The 18,513-nt window shown below is 40.4% G+C and overlaps 1 protein-coding gene across 10 annotated transcripts in view; it reads right to left on the bottom strand.

Annotated features, from left to right (window-relative positions):
• Window positions 1-689: 689 nt before the first annotated feature.
• Window positions 690-18,513, bottom strand: part of ppp1r12a (protein phosphatase 1, regulatory subunit 12A) — a 62,062-nt gene continuing 44,238 nt past the window's right edge. For 2 of the 10 annotated variants that reach the window (XM_080887710.1, XM_080887702.1), the window contains exons 15-26: window positions 18,355-18,483; window positions 15,191-15,281; window positions 14,032-14,211; window positions 13,746-13,914; window positions 12,772-12,893; window positions 12,561-12,626; window positions 10,932-10,948; window positions 10,728-10,845; window positions 8,781-8,885; window positions 8,650-8,697; window positions 7,625-7,675; window positions 690-2,662 (exon numbers count right to left, since the gene is read on the bottom strand). In XM_080887710.1, the coding sequence (XP_080743836.1) occupies window positions 2,576-2,662; window positions 7,625-7,675; window positions 8,650-8,697; window positions 8,781-8,885; window positions 10,728-10,845; window positions 10,932-10,948; window positions 12,561-12,626; window positions 12,772-12,893; window positions 13,746-13,914; window positions 14,032-14,211; window positions 15,191-15,281; window positions 18,355-18,483 (1,183 nt within the window). In that variant the 3' untranslated portion in view covers window positions 690-2,575. Of the gene's footprint in view, window positions 2,663-2,736; window positions 6,410-7,624; window positions 7,676-8,649; window positions 8,698-8,780; window positions 8,886-10,727; window positions 10,846-10,931; window positions 10,949-12,560; window positions 12,627-12,771; window positions 12,897-13,745; window positions 13,915-14,031; window positions 14,212-15,190; window positions 15,282-18,354; window positions 18,484-18,513 lie in introns of those variants that run through there. The other 8 variants (XM_080887703.1, XM_080887705.1, XM_080887708.1 and 5 more) reach the window with 7 other exon arrangements.

The following is an 18,513-nucleotide window of genomic DNA, read 5'->3' as shown; positions in this document are numbered from 1 at the left end:
ATAGACTGCAAACTTGAGCACCATCTACTGGTAGTAACAGAACCGATCTGGTTTACTGCATGGTGCTGCGAAGTATAGAAACTGCAAAAAGGGGTATAATTTTTGGAACATGCTATAATGGAAACCTATCAAGACTAAATGCTGGCTAAGGAAGTATTTGTACAGACTCCTGGTCCAGAAAGGCCTGCAGTACTCAGGCAGTGCATGAACAGCTACTGTCCTGGAGATCGGAGCAGTTCATCTTGGTACCCCTGTCCAGTCAGATTTCCACCAGGAACAATCGGATCAAGCATGCCAATAGCCTGGCCTCAGCAGACTTCTGACGACAATGTTTTGTATGCACTTTTGCATATCTGTATTCTGAGACCACTGGCTTAAGAATGCAGTAAATTGAACCAAATATGAGGCGTACATTTCAATTCGGCACACAGTTTACCAGTCCCACCGTTGGCTAAAAACCAGGCAATTGAAACCATAAAGTACTCATTTTGTTAAGAGTGACAAAAACAGACAATTACAAATGAGCAAATTTATAAGCTACAACCTCTGTAGCTTATGAACAGAAACACTGTAAATAAAAGGGTGTCCCATCTGCTGAAACACCTTTAAAATGAAGAGAGAGAGAGAAAAAAAAAAAAAAAAAAAAAAACACCACGGGAAAATAAAGAGACGTGGGAACTTTACAATGTACAAGTTTATTTTTAATGAACTCTTCAGTGGTTGGTAGTCACAGCACAACTTGCATGTATTAAGCCACACACCTATTTTACAAGATGATGGGAGAAAAAAAAAAGAAAAAATCAAAAAACAAAAAACCCCAAAACAAAGGAAAAAAAAAAGTTGATGGTCAGTCCATCTGCAGTGACTTTGTCTTAAATTCTTTGACTAAAATATCCTTAAAAGGCCACTGAAATGCATAAAATGTTCTCAGATGAATGGAATATTTGATGGTGGCAATTTTGCTTCAACCTGACATCAAGACTCCTCACATGGCATTGACAGTGCATGTAGACATTGTAGAAAGGACTGGGTTAGCAATACCTAAGATACTTTTTTTTCCTTTTTTAAGTGACAACACCTTGGCTATAATACTAGAGCTTAAAAAAAAAAAAATGGAAACAAAATTAACAGCACTCTTCCAAGAAACTGAATACAAAGAAAGTGAAATGTAGTGAAGCGATTATTTCTCTTTTTTTTTTTCTTTTTTTTCAACTTTTACAATTGTGCGAACACTTATTTTAAAACCGGAAAACAAAAGCACTGAACACTGCCAGCCGTCCCGTGAACAAGAGAGGCTCTACTGTATTGTATCCAATGTCTTTAGTCTATAAAGGAAAAAAAATAATTATAATAATAATAATAATAATTAAAACACACCTGTTTGTCCTCTGGAATTTTTAATAGTAACAGACGGGAACCATAAATGCATGCCATGTGCTGGTCTCAAACAAATACATACAGGTATATACAGCATCACTCAGTACCTGCTAAAACAAAGTGAGAAATACAGAGTATAAACTGACTACACTACAAACCTTAAAAAATAAAAATAAAAAAAAAAAAGAGGGGAGGGGAGGGGGAGAAGGTGAGCGATGGGAGTGGTGGAAGAGTGAAAAATCCTACTTGTGATGGACTCGTCATCATTAAAGCATTTAAAAAAAAAATGAAAAAAATGCATATTGCACATACAGTGAAAGCTTAAATTCCACCAGGTCCGCCTCATGTCGCTAAAGCGAGAATCCAAAATTTCCCTCTTGGAGGAAGACACGCAGAGGTACAAAAAAAGAAAAAAAAAAAAAAAAAAATTTTGGAGGGGGTGGGAGAACTGTGTGTGCATTAGTGATCTGTGGGTGGAAAGGGGAGAAGGGGGGTGGTAAATAAAGAAAAAAAAAAAATGATGGGGCCACAAGGAGCTGATATTAGGCAGAAGTGGCACTTTGAGGGTTTCGAGGGGAAGTGGAGGGACTGCACAGCACACAACACGTACACGGGAAGAAATGTTACATCAAATAAGAGATTGTGGCACAAATAAAATCAGGTGGTGGATAATATCTGTTCTTCAGAGATAGCCCGGAGTGGGCGGAGGAGCGAGACAGAAGAGACCGATGCAAGTGTGTTTCTTTTTCTCTTTATGTACAACTAAGGCTTACTGGTTAAATAGTTTTCAGGCTTCCCCGCCCACAATGCTTTTACATGCTGATCTCACACACGCGCGCGCGCACACACACACACACACCTTCCTTTTGCTCTGTAAACTCAGTGGTTCTATCAGGACAGCAGCCACACAATCTAGTGGGTTCAATTCGAGGAGGTGCATGGGGAGGGGAGGGATGGATGAACATGATGGGTGGATGCTGCAGTGGTGAAGGAGCAAAAGGGCGATTAAGAGTCGGGAGAAAAACAATGGGAGAGGGGAAAAAAACCCCAAAAAAAAACCCAAAAAAAAAAAAAAAAAAAAAAAAAAGGGAGTCTTGCCTCCGATGTCTGTTGCAATTAATATCTAAATGTGCAATTCCATTAGTCACTGCCATGGGGGACTAGGGGGGTGCAGAAGATGGGGCGGGTGGGGTCTGTTCTACTTGGAAAGCTTGCTAATGACTCGAATGAGCGCTCCGTTCTCGTCCTTTAGTCTCTGGTTGTCTGCTTTCAAGTCTGGGAGCATCTGAAAGGTGATAAAGGGAAACAGGAGCGAGAGAGAGCGAGAGAGTGAGAGAGAGAGAGAGAGAGAGCGAGAGAGAGAGAGAGAGACAAGGCTTAGACAAGTCTCGCCACGTAAACAAGTTAAAAACCAGCCACGGCGCTCTTTTTTTTTTTTTTTAAACAAACTGTTAACTGCAGACTGTGTAAAGCAATCTCAGGAGTCACACACAGCATCTAACTTTTGGCTGTCCGACTTTGATTAAAGAGGTAAAAACAAAACCCAACATCTTTGTTCCAAGTCAAAAGTAAAAGCGGGCACACAACAGGCCAAAGATTCTGGGAAAGCCATGCAGAATCTAAGTGGCTGCTGCAGGCAGCCTCAAAAATACACACAGCAGAGGGGAAAAAAGTCACATCTGATCAAGTGCAAATCTGTTAAAATGTTTAACGTTAATGTTCCTGACTTAAGGCCATTATACACATGCTCATCGTCTGCAGAAAATTATTCCCTAGCTCAGAATCATGCAGACTTGTTGCCAAATGCAGTGATCTGATTGGTCAGATCTGTTTAAAAATTGCAGTCTGTGTGAACGGCTGCATTAAGAACACGCGAGTCGAAAAACACTCTTTAAACGCACAGATTCCAGCTGATCTCGCCTTCAAAGCTGTCTACTTGTGCACCTCTGCCTCATCTCCAGCACGGCAGCCAGTTTAAGACCGCTTCATGAAGATCCTGTTCTGACAACGTACGCCTCAGATTTTATTGAGATTTTTACCCCAAAGTTGTGCAGAAAACACTGATTTCTGTCTCAAACTTTCACAGAGAGGATCATCACTGGCAGTTAAAGCTGCTGGGGCTTCTTGCATCGACTGAAGATGCTACTTCTTTGTGACACTGTCTAACTTTTAATATGGGTTCTAACTGTAGCATAGAGCTGGGCGATAGAACGATAACGATATGTATCGCGATATAACTTTTACTCGATAGAGAAATTAAGCTATCGCGATAGACTTCGCCGCTCTTGTCCTCAAAAAAAAAAAAAAAAAAAAAAAAAAAAAAGTCATCCAATCCAAATTAAGTAGCGCAGAGCCGAACCAATCACAGCCGCAGCGTCACGTCGCGTGACTTGTTACGTACAGCACAAGTGCCAAGCCACACGTGTGTTTGTTTGGGAAGCAGCCAGCGGGTAATGGAGCCAGCGGGTAATGGAGGAAATGAGTGTGCCGACTAGAAAAATCAACCGAGCGTGACCGAAGAGAAAACAGATGATGGTTGCAATGCCGGAGAGATTGTCGAACGGAAGAGCCATAGAAGTTCCGTAGTGTGAAGGTATTTCGGCTATTTCAAGTCTGACAAAAAACAGAGTAGCGTGCACTGTAAATTGTGCCGAAAGCAAGTCTGGAAATACAATAAACTGGTGCATGCGTCACACTGTGCGCCACGTTATTGTTTCGGTGAAATGAATTTCTACAATACTGTTAATTCTACTCTCTGCAGTGTTTAAATGCTTACATATACACAGTTACTGTCCCTCCACACATACGACTCGGTTCTGCTTCTATGCCGCAGCTTTGTTTACTTTTTCCCACCGAGGCTTCTAGACTTCTGATTGGCCAACATTTCTGCACGGTTAGGAATCTAGCGCCACCTGCTGCTTTGGCATGTTCATAGCAGCGTTTTCCTTCATTTCTGCCTTTATGTGTGGACGGGATTATTTTTAAAACGAAAACGGAAAATCTCCGTTTTCAAAAATACCCGTGTACGTGTGGACGTAGCCTCAGTCTCTGACTGGAAGCGCTAATTCGTCATTCGGCTTTTGTCAGACTAAAGTAACTGTTAAAACTGTTTGAAAAGCTCAGCTATACAACAAGGAGAGATTGAGAATTTCCTTTTAGTTCTCAGTTTATTTGATATTGACAAAAGTTAGTCAGTTTTGTCTGTTCTTCTGTAAAACAAACTAAGATTTATTTTTAGAATTAATATTTTGTTTCTAAGTGGATTTGACAATTTAGTCTGTTTCGTTTGTTCTATTTTGAAACTTAAACGCTTTAGCGGCTGCCTTTTGTGTAGTTTGCAATATTTGCCTTTATTTATCTGAAAAAGTCTCATGTTCCTTAAGTACATCTACCCTGTTGAACTTATTATGGGAAATAAATATTTAAATAAAAACAAGCTGCTGATTATTTCACATTTTACTTGTGAGCAACGGCACATTTAAATCTTACAAATATAGTTATTTGGCTTATATCGTGATAGATATCGTTATCGACTGAAATGAAAAAACATATCGTGATATGAAAAAATCTCATATCGCCCAGCTCTACTGTAGCATGCTGGCAAACAGCCTGAACTGTGGAACGTGTCATCGCGTGCTAATCTTCCAACACCGCTCACTCAGCTTGGTGGCCTGGCTCTTTTTTTTTTTTAACTCTTCTTCAAAATGCAATGCAACTTCCACATTGCCACGAACACACACACGCAAGTGGTCAGAATGAGATTTTTAGAGAGCGATCTAAAAAGCAGCTGCTCCACAAGCGGTGCAGGGCTGCACAACGAGATGACCCTGAAGAGGAGGATGTGCCAAATTTAAATCAGGTAAAGTTTTAAATTTGCAACAGGCAGAGATGCAAAACTTTGTGATCACAGAGCTGAATGAGCTGTAGTAAGTAAGCCAGACTTTCTCTTGCCCCATAATTTATAAAATCCTGGAACTGGCTGTCAGATGTAAAGTTTAAATATCTCCCATAAAAGCACAATAAAGACTTGAAAAGTTCCTATTTGGACAGCAGCATGCTTTCAATATGATTAGCTTATTAAATAAATGACTTAAAAATATTCGTACAAGGGCGTAAGACATGTTCTACAGTGTTTAGAGGAGACTGCCCCAGAGACCTGCTTGATTTCATATAAGGACTGACTGCTTGTTTAACTCATGACACTGAACACACTATATTGTGTACAAGTCCAAGGTAAAACCATACGTGTATGCATTAATCTTAAATATTTGTTGATGTCATTTGGTAAACTCAACAGAAAAGGAGGGGAGGATAAGGTGGGTTTGGTCTCTGAAGGTTTGGGTCCAAAGAGTTGATGCCATAGGAAGCCACTTCATGCAAAGAAGCCAAAACAAGCCAAACAGAACTACTGAGCTCCCCCTGAAGTAATTACCACAAGTAGAAACTTCAAAGAGGACACTTTCCTTCACAGTACAGTCAGACCTGTCAACCCGCAAACACTTACCTGAGCTTTGCTTTATTCAGTTATCATTCAGATGTTATTTGAAATATTTAGGATAATGTTTTAATGCGTTTTAGAGGTGTGGAAACCACCTGACAGGCGTGTACTGCAAAAGGATAGTGTCCTGCTGTGAAAACCAAAGAAAGACACCCTCCCCACTCTGAAAACAAAAAGCTCTGGGGAGGCAGAGGGGGGCAGAAAGGGTTGTTTTTCAAAACCAGTGATTGCTGGACGGCTGGACACCTGCCTGTCTATGGGTGCGGGGCAGAGCACGAATGGAGCATGAGAAGAATGGGGTTGCAAGGGGGGAGGGGACAAGGAGGAGAAGAAGAAGCAGAAGAGGAAAAAGAGAGAAGAAGAAGCAGGAGATGGTGGTGGACAGACGGACGTGGCTTAGAGGTCGACGGTGGGCAGCTGGCTGCAGGCCGACTGCGAGAGCTTTGCCACCACACGGGCCAGGGCCCGGTTCTCAGCCTGCAGCCGCTCCTTAACCTGGCGTAGGGCCTGAACCTGCTTTACCTGGGGGAGGTTCTGCAGGAGGGAAAAAAGAAAAGAAAAAACCAAACACAACACAGAAAGAACAAAGAAAGAGGAGGAGGGACGGGGCGAGAGTGGCAGGAGAGGAAACATGTTTGAGGAGACAGAAATCAAGAGAGAAAGGATTAATGAAAGACAGGACAATATAAATTAATAGAGAAGAGGGGCCGAGAGAAGGACAAAGGGGGAAAACAGAAAAGGAAGACTGTTAGAAAATGGGGACAGATTTTGGAAATTGAAGGAATGATTAAGAGGTTCAGCTTGATGCTTGTCGACAGAATGGAAAAGTGACACTGATAAGATCGGCCAGCTGGCTAAGCCCTAAAAATAAACACTTTGTTATCACAGTGATGGAGAACACATGCTTGCTACGGTTTAATAGATTTCCTCTTTTCTTAGCTAAAAAACATTTTCCCAAAAAGAAATACTTAATTAATCATCCTTAAATGTTAACAGTGGACAAATATTACAGCAGCTGACCTCAGATGTGCCCTGAAGAGCAGAAGGTGAGATTAGCAGGTGTACAAATGGAGACAGAGGTGGTTAACTGTGCCGGTCCAAATATAAAAACCTAAACACAACTGTGCCTAAGATTAATATATATTTTTAATTATTCATTTAATATGCCAAGAGTGAGGTGTTTTAGTATGAGCGAGACTAAGAAGCTACACAAAGAGGGATGCACTGCGACTAATGTTTAAAGTAACAGCTAACAGTCTAGTTTGACTTTGATATTTTCCCTGTTTTATTTCCAGGGATACAAAAAAAAAATCTTATGCAAAAATAAAAAATAGAAATAAAAAATAAGTATCCTATTTCAAAGTCTGTCATCATTTATCATCCCTATATATGATAAACAAAGCTAGTGACTCCAAGTTACACTTTTTTTTTTTTTTTTTTTTTAATTACCTGCCATATATTCAAGAAAGAATTGTCAATTTCGATTCATGACTTCTATTAGCTTACAGTGGTTCTCAAAGGCTTCACCAAAGAGTCCTCTGACACATTTGGTAATGTTTAGCTACTTGTCAAGTGATGCTAAGTCTAAACTAGTTAAAAGAGTAAGATTACCTCCCCTGTGTGAGGGGTACCTGGACCCAAATACTCTGAGCGGCAAGTGTAGCAGTGTTACTGTCTGTCAAAATTATCTGATTAGGTATATAATATGCCATTTACAATTTTTTAATTCAGTATGTGTGTGCTGGGTACCTTAAGTTCCTCCTCCATCTCAGAAATCTTCCTTTCTAGAGCTCTTCTTTCCTGTTGGGTGGAGGAAAGCAGATTAAATCTGAACCACGACACAAAATAAACACTCCAGTGCAGGCATGGAAGGAGAGGTGTAGGAGATGGTCGGGATGTAGTGGTGACAGGGCACGCTTGAACACAAGCTTATCTAGTGAGGCATCTGCAAGCGGCAGCCAGTTCAAACTTATACATTCAATTCATTTAAAGCCGTCTAAAGACTGGAATGAGTCGAGAAACAGGGATGAAGATGTTTAGAGGTTGTGTTTGATGGTTATAGCTAATGAAATGATTCATGGGCAAGGATGTCAAATGTCTTTAAACCCAAAAGACAATCCTATAATGTAAAAGGCGACAAGGAAAGAATGACTTGTATGATGACAAAATGTTGCTTAGATTAAAGCATGGGCTTAAAAATAATGGATGATGTGGCTACAGGAGCTGCAGCTGAAGATGCCAAAGCCATTACAGAAAGGGTGAAAACACACATGCACACGTTTTTATATAACAGCAATTTAACAGCCTGCAATTATTCAACTTTCTACAGAAACTGAGGTAATTTCACACACTTTCACACACTGGAAAAACAAAAATAAGCAGTCTTGAGAAGTGGTGACCACACGCTGCCTCTGAGGTTCAATAAACAGGTGAATAAAGAAGGTTGCAGTGTTCTGGGTGGCGTGGAAGGAGGGCGGGCTTCCCTTTGACCCTCAGCTACGTGAGAGACGACAGCCAGCAGCAAAGAGGAGACTAACACAAAAACTCAGGGTAAGATCATACCACCACCCAGATGATATTGGGGCCTGCTTGTTACCTTCAGACATAAACCCATTGGGGCAGTGTTACTGGGATGTTTAACCAAAGTAACTGAAATAAACTATATTTAGTCTGAGACACACAAGTTATACATGTTTTTAGTAAATGTGTTAATTTAAAATAAAATAAAAAAGGGACATTTGCAACAGAAGTGGGTTATTACACTAGCTCATTACCCTTTTCTCCATCTCAAGCTGTGATCGGTCAGCGTAGCGTTCCTGCCTCTGCAATGGGAAACAAAACTGTGTCAGAAACCTTTACAATCCCATCAGGATGTTTAGCCATCCCATGAAGTGCTTCTCTATACCTGTGTGGCCTTCTCTAGTTGTAACTTCAAGTCTGCCAGCTCCAGGTCTGTGTCACGTAACTGAGCCTTCAACTTCTCGTTGTCAGCTAATGTTTGCTCGTAGAGCTGAAGAGAGGACCAATCAGATCCAACAGTCAGAAAGTGCAGCAGTCAAACTATTTATAATCAAAGATTTGTTGAGACTGGCCTACCCACTGAGAAATGGGGCACATACATAAGCTTTGGTTTGCATTTTTAGCTTGTTTTTCTGTTTAGTTTTAAGCTTTTAAAAAAAGTTTTTGTTTACAAAACCAAACCTCAGAGACGCGCAGACATCCCAGACTCAAATATGCACAAAGACCCTGCTAAAGCTCACTGTGTTAAAAATATTCCTTTGTGTTTCCAAAGCAAAAACCTGTGTTACATTTATTTTTATTCTTGTTTAGTCAGTTAACTAAAATGCATTTTTACATAATTCATTTTACTTTTAATTAGAATAAATTTGGGCTTGAGGCAAGGTTTTATTACTCTACCATCTGCCGGTTTAGGCAATTACAAATTAAAAAGGAAGCCTATGTTTTGTTAATTGGTGCATGTGCAGTGCCATTGATACTTTACAATACTTGCACAAGACAACAATGCTCGGTCCTACTTATGTTGGACCTAACATCGGTTTTTGACACTGTTGACCACCACATCCTCCTTGAAAGGCTTAAACACTGGGTTGGTGTATCTGGAACTGCCTTAGAGTGATTCTCCTCATATCTACATCACCGATATTTTTCTGTGGTGGTCTCCGATTTTAGGTCATCCTCAACCTCCCTCACTTGTGGTGTCCCTCAGGGTTCGGTTTTGGGGCCTTTATTGTTCTTAATACATCTTCTTCCCAGCATATAATGGGCTCTTTTGAGGACATTCCTTATCACCGTTATGCTGATGATATTCCGTTGTACATCTCTTTTAAACCCCAGGATTTATCTAAGCTTTAGCTTCTGAATGACTGCTTAGATTCCATCAAATGTTGGAACATTGGTAAAACTGAAGTCCGCATATGCACTCCGGACATATTTTTATCCCAGATAGTGAAAGCCTTGGTCCTCTCTCAGTGAATCTTAAATCCTCTATTGGGAATTTAGGTATCACTTTTGACTCAAGTCTTACATTGGATGGGCATGTGAAATCTCTGGTTCTGTCTTGTTTTTATAATTTAAGAAATGTGGCTAAGTTAAGCCCCATTTTATCTCGCTGTGAACTGGAGATTGCTATACATGCATTTATTTCCTCATGTTTGGACTATTGTAACTCGTTGTTTATGTGTCTAAGCAAAGGTTCTCTGGATCGTCTGCAGGTTGTGCAAAATGCTGCAGCTAGGCTGTTGACAAAATGCGCCAAGTATTCAGTACACTGGCTTCCTGTTGAATTTAGAGTACATTTTAAGATCCTGGTCTTGACATCCAAAGCCTTGCATAGACCGGCACCATCCTACATCTCTGATCTACTACAGCCCTATGCCCCTAGCAGGTCCCTGAGGTTATCTGATCAGGGCTTACTTGCTATAAAACAGACTGAGAACTAAGGGTGAAAGAGCTTTTGCCACTGTGGCCCCGAGACTCTGGAACGCTCTCCCTCATAAATTAAGAACCCTGGACTCTGTAGTTGTTTTTAAAAAAACAACTCAAAACTCACCTTTTTAAAACTGTTTTTGGTTAATTTTTTGCCTGTTTTATATTGTCCGTTTTACTTTTTTAGTATTTGTCATCTTATGTGCAGCACTTTGTGATTCTGTCTAGAAAGGTGCTATAGATATTTTTTATTATTTATTTAACAGTACTGTGCTAAAGTCTTAAGATTATTATTATTACTATTAGGCCTCACTCCTTGGAAGCAAAATGTAAAGAAATGAAGGATGTCTCAAGACTTTTGTACAATACTTTGTTTACGAGTTTGAGTTCTTTTGAAAATAAATACCTTCTTGTAGTCAGTGGCGTCATCTTTATCCAGTCGGCTAGAATACGGCCTTCGACTTTCACCGTAGCTACGGGTAAAAAGAGTGTCATTACGCTCTAAGGATGAAGTGCTCTCATTCCTGCAACAGTAATGACAGGCATTTGTTTAAAACACAAACACACAAACACAAAAAAGGAACATAACATGTTGGAGGGGAAAACCTACCTGAACAATCGGTCACTCTGTAAGAAAGAAAAACAAAACAAAAAGTTAGAAAGCAGTTTATTCTGCCATATGATGTTTTCAGTCGCTACACTTGGAAAAAATGCTAAAATACTAGAAGATTCAACTCTGATAGAGGGTTTCAAAAGAAAAGAAGAAAAAGAAAAACGAAAACACTAAACAGTAGGATGGAACCAGTTATTTAGACTACAGCACCCGACTTTCACTCCCAGCTGCTCTGCATGCACATACAGACACAGTAACAACCAACAGCTGACAGGCCAGCTACAGCCTTGAGGTGCCTGCACTGTGCCTCTAGGTCTGCTGTGCTTGTGTAGTGCCACAGCCATGAGAATGGAGCCAGACATCAGATGGGAAGGTCAGGTTGAGGGGTTGGTCTTCCAGCTATTTTAAAAATTGCAGTCTCCTTCTGGAGGCAGAGAGAGTGTGGTGACACAACAATGCTACACTCTGGGTTTTCCTGAGAGTGCTTCTGGTGGTGGTGGTGGTGGTGTGAGATAAAAGCTGTAGAGCTAGCTCAACATTATTCAAGGAGCAACTGGAGAAAGACTTTGAAGACAGACTCTGGAATCAAATTGGCTGTTTTTTGTTTTTAAATGATGTCTTTAGCGTCTTATCTACTGATTAGGAATCAACCAAGCATTTTGTTTCAGTACCAACATTTATCAGGATGACCTTAGATGAGCTTAAACTTAAAAAATATTTGCAAACTCAGCTCAAAAATACATTTTTATGCCTGTAATCAAGAGAGACGAGCTGGAATGAAAGAGTTTTTCCTGTACATTTCTGGATAAGGGCTCCTTTCCGATTTGGTCCACCCTGTTTACTGTCCTACAGGAAGTGATGGTAAATAGCTGTTGTCTCTCTCTCTCATCCCCAGGATCTCTGTACTCAAAGGAAAACTGTGTGTTCTCCATTATGCTTCAAAAGACACTCCCATCCAAACAGGAAGTGCACCCAGCCAACAATATTTTCACAAAGCTGCCCTCTCTGTGGCTTCTAAAGACAGTATGAATGCACTGGATTCCACTGCTTTTTTATGTTTATGTCACCAGAAGCCTTTAGGAAAATTCTTACATGTTATTTCTTGTTTGTTTTAAGCTGAAATTCTGACTTCATTTGTGGGGGGGGGGGGGGGAAGGGCTCAAATTTAAACTTGGGAAACCTCAGCATGTCATTTAAGTGTGTGTTCTGCCTATAAAAGACCTGCATTTCCTTCCTTTTGTGCTTCTACATGTTTTAAAAAGCCCACTGATCTGTTGCCGAGTGAGCCTTTGGTTTGCAAGGTCACCCTCATACACCAAACAATCACCGGAAGGTGGAAAGGGGGAGGACAATAAGAAATTCAAAGGCAGGAGTCCAAAAAAAGAAAAAGAAAAGATAAGCGGTAGGAGAGGAAATCATAGCTGTACAGCACAGAGTAATGAATATCAAAGACTAGTCCACTTCCTTGGCCTTAACTACATGAGATGAGGCGAGGAAGGACCAGAATAGTAAATAAATGCAAAAGATGAAATAGACGTCACGGGATACAAGGAGAAGAGGGATGGAGGCTGGAGGGCTTCTCCTTTAGTCAGTTTAATCTACTTTCTCTCCTATGACCCGAGTTACCTGTGGCTCTCCCTTGGCGTTGCCCTCCTCCGAGTCCGACTGTTGATCGGGGTCATTTTCATCACCCTGGAATTTAAAAAGATATGAAGGTTAGGTGCTGCTTTGGGCCATCCAGATGATCAAAGAAACGTGCACTTCACAAAGAGTGCGATGACCACTTCAAAAACTGAGCTCTAAAGAGAAAGCTTTGCACAGTGTGCAAATCTCTTACATCCTGACTCCAGAAGGACACCCCAGTGGAACGTCTCTTTTCGCGGGGCCGCCTGCGATCCCGTATGGAGCGGGGCTGAGACTTGTCCTCTCCCTCCTTTTCCTCCTCCTTCTTGTCTGCTTCTGCTTTCATTGAGAAGAAAGTCAACAATTATCGGACAGATGATGATTGTGTCACATAAAGAAAACTAGAGAATTACATCCATGGAGGATTTCATCTCTTCTCTTGCAAACATATTAAAAAAAATAAATAAATAAATAACTGGATGCATGTTTTTGAACTGTGTGCATCTGTGTGTGAAAACATGCCCTAGCCTGCATACAAAACAAGGACTTTAATGCTGTGAGGTGAAACTGTTACCCTGCCACCCTGCAAGTTTGCAGTCTTCTCTTATTTTGAAAGCTCAGTCCTTAATCAGCTAGCTCTGGCCTTTCTGTTGAGAAGGCATCCTGCTATTTTGGGGAAAAGCTTGGTCACAAGTCTGTCACAGTTTCCTTCAGCTGCTTTCAATTTTCCAAGGACACTTCATGCATTGGTTTGTTTAATTGAAGAGGTACTTAATTTAAAAGACAACCCAAACCCCTCCTGTGTCAATGGTCTAAATCAACATTTGGCATATGGCCCATGTGAAAACAGTGGAGACAGTTACAGCGGCAGGCACGTACGGGCTGTGCCTATATGGCTTTATGTGAGAGCACACCTCACCAAAGATGGCACAGTTTTAAACAGGAGGGATTAGCAATCCCCTTGAGGCAACATTAATAAACATCCATTTGCCCAGTTTACTACAGAGCAATTCAAATCTGACAGAGTGCAATGACTGTTTAAGATCTGAAGACATGTGTAGTGCTGCCACACACATACAGCCATGCTTTTATGTGCATTCAGTTTAAATTTGAAGACTTTTCCTCATCAAACACAACCACAACTTAAAAAACTTCTCAATACCTGTATCGGGTATGAAAAACACTCACCCTTTTCTGTATCTCTGGAGGAACGGCTATAGGAGGAGGTTATCCCCGTCAGACTGTTAGGCCTGTTGAGGGAGCTAGAACTGGAGGACGTGGTGCTAGAGTAGGAAGGGGTGGAGGCAGTGCTGACTGAGGAAATGGTGGAGGTGGAAGAAGATGAAGGCCTTGACCGCTGGGAGAGAGGGTAAGATGAAGAGGTCAGGCTAGCTATAATATTTAAATTATTATTATAAAATATTGTGTCGTTTCAGTAATACATTATAACAATATAAACATTTAAAATATGTACCTCATCGTAGGTGCGGTACTTGTATCGGTAATCATCGTCCTTCGTCTCAGTCTCCTTCTTCTCCTCTTGCTTTTCCTTGTCCTGCTTCTCTTTCTCCTCCTTCTCCTCCTCCCGAGTCTTTGTGGTACGACTCCTGCCGATTGTTTTCTCAGCCTCTTGTAAATCAGTCAGAGTCACACCCTGAAAGAAGGAAAGTCTTTTTTAAATTTCTTTCTTGGATGATTTTTTAAAATTAAGTCTTATATTTGCAGATTCTATACATACTGCAAAATTGGTAATTAATTAGTTCAAAAAAACAAAAAACTGGTCGACTGATCCAAGCAAAGTTTTCTTTTTAAAACAGGGACAAAGCTCACATTCTGTAAAATGAGCTCTTGGTACAAGAGCTGCCCTGTGTACACAAACAAAAAATAAAAGTCTGGGCTGTCTCAACAAGAATAACAAGTCTTATTTGAACAGTCTGTGGCCATAGAAATACAATACAAACCAGGAACATGCAGAGGTCATCATTTGTTAACAGTTTGTTTTGATGTGGGAATCCACCTTTATTTGGCTTATTAGCCGTTTGAGCAGTAGTGACTATTCTGATCATGTTAAAGCAGGTTTCCTACAACTGAAGACTCAGACCAACATTTAAGAACAAAAACTGATGGGGATTAAAAAAAAAAAAAAAAAAAGGTCAGATTAGAGACATAAGTTATGTTTTTGTGGTTTGGTTGAGGCTCTAGTTGTAGGTTAAATTAAACATGTTCCTATGAATACCAAATTCCCATTTTATTTACCCTTCCTACAGATAACATTATAAAAGAATGGTTTAAAGGCAGCATGTTATACTCATTTACTGGGTCTTAGTGCAGTTATATCACTGCATTTTTGCTCCCTTCCCCCTGCTGGTAAACCAACTTTCTTCTGGTTGGCTAGCCCTTGTAAGCACAAGGCTAGAACAGCAGGTGGGTTGAGTTCACAAACAGAGCTTTTTGAGATGGCCATATTAGGATATCTGCTCTTACTGACATCATACAGAGCCAAGGAGCAGTAAAAACACAGTTGAGCCTGACATTTTGGCTCACAGGGTTAAGGGTCATTAAAAGGAACATACACCTTTGCAAACATAAGAGATGAGGACTCAGCATATTTAAGGTGATGTGGTTTAACTAACCTGGGTGGACCTCCTTGACTGTCGAGCCTGTCTGGAGCGAGCTTTCCTCTGAGACTCCGACTCCTCATCTCGCTTTGGAGTCAAGTATGACCTGAAAGAGACAAGCAAAATACACAAACACAGACACACAGAGGTTAAATATTTAGAGGAAGTGTAAAAAAAAAAAAAAAAAAGAAAAGAAAATGAAAAAAAGAAGAAAAAAAACCCCCCACCTGAATGGGGAAGTTGTGAATCTACTTAAATATGCTTCGTACTTGCCCTCATGATATTGAGCTTTACCATTCATTAAAGAAACAGGGGTTACTAAATAGGCTCTCTAATCAGCAGAAATTGCATCCAAATTAGGGCTGAACGATATATCGCATTTGCGATAATATCGCGACATGATCAAGTGCAATTTTCTAACCGCAAAGGCTGCGATTATACTCTGGACATGTCCAAATTCATGGGCTGCATCCTCCTGAGGCCGCATTTGTAGACCGATTACGTCACAGCGACGCGCCGAAGGCTGTCCAAATTACTACCATATCCCAGAATTCATAGCGCGGCCCAGCCAAACTCCAGTTTCCAACAATGGCGGCCGCTACTAAGTTTTAAAATTACTCATACTAATCTTTCTGGGTCACAAAATAAACTTAACATATTTTCAGGCGAGAAAGTAGTTGTGTAAACATCAAATATCTGCTCGGTTTATCAAGATATCCCATATTTGCAAAAGTGCTTCGACGTTTTCAGAGGAGTCTGCTACCCACCAGCTCGACAGCTAGCCGGGAGCTCGAGTGTTACTGATGCGGCCGAGAACGGCACAACTCCCGGCACATCATTTTCAGATCACCGCGGAGTTTCGCTGCTCGGGTTAAACGTAATATATAAGTCACTTAGACAACCTAAAAATGTTATTGTTGGGCTTTTTTCAGTGTTTTGTTTGTTCGTGAGTAAATCGGTTTGGCTGAGATTAAAGTTATTAGATTAGATAAAACAAAACTTTATTAATCCCCCGGTGGGTTCCTCCTTGGTTTTCACACAGCTGACTAAACGTCAAACAGAAAACTTATTAAACAGAAGTATGAGACAGTCGAGAATTTACACCAGTGTCTGGTTATATTTTAGATAGCAAGAAGCAGACGGCCGAGTTTATTAAACTCCACCGAGACAGCGGTGACGCTAATCAGAACTAGACCGTCCAATTTCACGCCTTTAAATTTTAAAGGCGTGTTTATGTGTGTGTTTATACAATTGCTATTATGTTTGCACTTTATGTGTAATGTTACTGACTGCAGAGATCAGTAAGGTGTGTGTATTTTTTATTTATTAGTTTTATTTATTTAATATTATTTTTTAATTGAATGACTGTCTAGTAGTTCACAGATGTCGAAAAACTGAGTGTGGTAAAGCCACTGATTTTTTTTATGTATATTTCTGCAATCTGCACATTGTACTGACTTTCATTTTAATGTTTACACCAGGGTTCCTTGTCAGCACTTTATGCTCAGATGTTTGTAAGCTAAAAATAAACTATTGTGTATGTTCAAATATACTGTTGTGATTGAAGAAGTTAAATAAAAATGTCAGTCATCAATTCATGCATCACCTCATGTCATCATAACAGAGGTCTGTCTTCCAGGAAAGAACAGTTTAAAATTAATGTAATATAGTATTGGCCATACTATATGATGTATTGCTTGTCTTTGTTTAATAATACAGAAGACAAAGACCTTAAAAAATAATCGCATATCGCATCGCAATCTTGGGGCAAAAAAAAATCGCAATTAGATTTTCCATAATCGTTCAGCCCTAATCCAAATGTACAGATTTGCTGATAAAGTATTAACACACCTGCTCACACAAATACATGGGGCATTTACAGGTGTAAACAAGACTTTAGCAGTGTTTTATTTCCACCTTAAAAACAAGCTTGCAATGGAAATGCGGTTAAACTACATGTAAAGAGCCAGGCGTTGCTTTCATCTGACGTGTTTTCAGCTCTTATTTAGACTACACTGGACTAAATCATCATGCATGTGACACAGGTCAACCTGTTAATGTGATCCTGCTAACCTTCAAAGACGCAGTCACATCACAAAATCTAAATATAAAGATGGAGGTAAGACTGTCACTGTGCGCTGGGAAGTGCTAGAGTGAAGTGTTAAAGACAATTTAATACTTTGTATCAACTTAAAGTAGCAGGTTCTCTTTTTACTATGGGCTTGTTCAGTGTCAAGACTGGAACCCATTAATCCTCCTTACACATCCGTTTACCTCCACAATATTGCTGTACTTGTGTTTTTACCTAATGGTACATTTCTTTTCTCTGGTAGTTTATTAAAAATGTTAATATTAACTGAGGAAGCAGTCAGCTGCAGTGTAGCTTGGCTGGAGTAAAGGACATCCATGCTTCACTTTCACAGGGGAAATTAAAAACAGCTATTGTAAAAATCACTGCTGTCTGCTAGATATATATTTGTAATATAGCAACAAAGAACAGATATGAGAAAGAGGGAAAAAAAAAATCTTGGTCATTTTCCCTCTAAGCCAGGATTTTAAAAATAATGTCCTCCTCGTGTGTTATATTTGTAAAATGAGATAAACCTTTAGGTTTAAACGTTCCGGTACGCGAGCTTCATGCCCAAAAGGCAACACAATTTGGGAAATAAAACAGTAATCGCTCGTCTCAGGCTGAAACACGCTTCTATTGGCCACACAAAAGTATGAACTCATTCAGCCCAGAATGGGGTCTTGGCCTTGAGGAAAATGTGCTTCTTCTGCCCACGTTCCTTATAAGGAGAAGTCGCTGGAGCAGTTCAGGCTCTGAAGCAGCCCGGCCCCACTCCCACCGTGACAGGTGGCTTATTTCAGCGTTGCTACAGGAGGACATGCACTGGACCCCCACTCAAACATACACATGCAAGCACAAGCTCTCTGCTTTCTCACTCCCTCCCCAGAATGTCTGCACAGAGTCTAAGAGTGAACACAAACCTACAGAAATGGAAATGATGGTAGCTTTTCTTCATGAAATAAGTCTATGGAAATGCTGAAAGTCTCCTTACATTTAAACAGCACCATAAATTTGGTGGACAGATGTGATTGCGATAAAAAAAATTCACAAAGTTTAAAGAGCTAATAAAAACTAATGAAATCGATGTTTGAGTAGGTGTTTGGTTTACCTGCGTCTTTCGGTGCCAGTGCCAGTGGTAGTGGTGGTAGACGTGGTGGTCGTAGTAGAGCCAGTGTTTATAGTGGGGACGACAGCAGCCGACTCCTTCTCCCTCTCTGCACTCTCCTCTGACCAGTACCTGTTTATACACACATTTTAAACAGATTCC

Source organism: Rhamphochromis sp. 'chilingali', assembly GCF_963969265.1.
Source record: "Rhamphochromis sp. 'chilingali' genome assembly, chromosome: 7".
Taxonomy (NCBI): domain Eukaryota; kingdom Metazoa; phylum Chordata; class Actinopteri; order Cichliformes; family Cichlidae; genus Rhamphochromis; species Rhamphochromis sp. 'chilingali'.
Note: the sequence above shows the minus strand (reverse complement) of the source record. Positions and strands in the feature narration are given on the sequence as shown.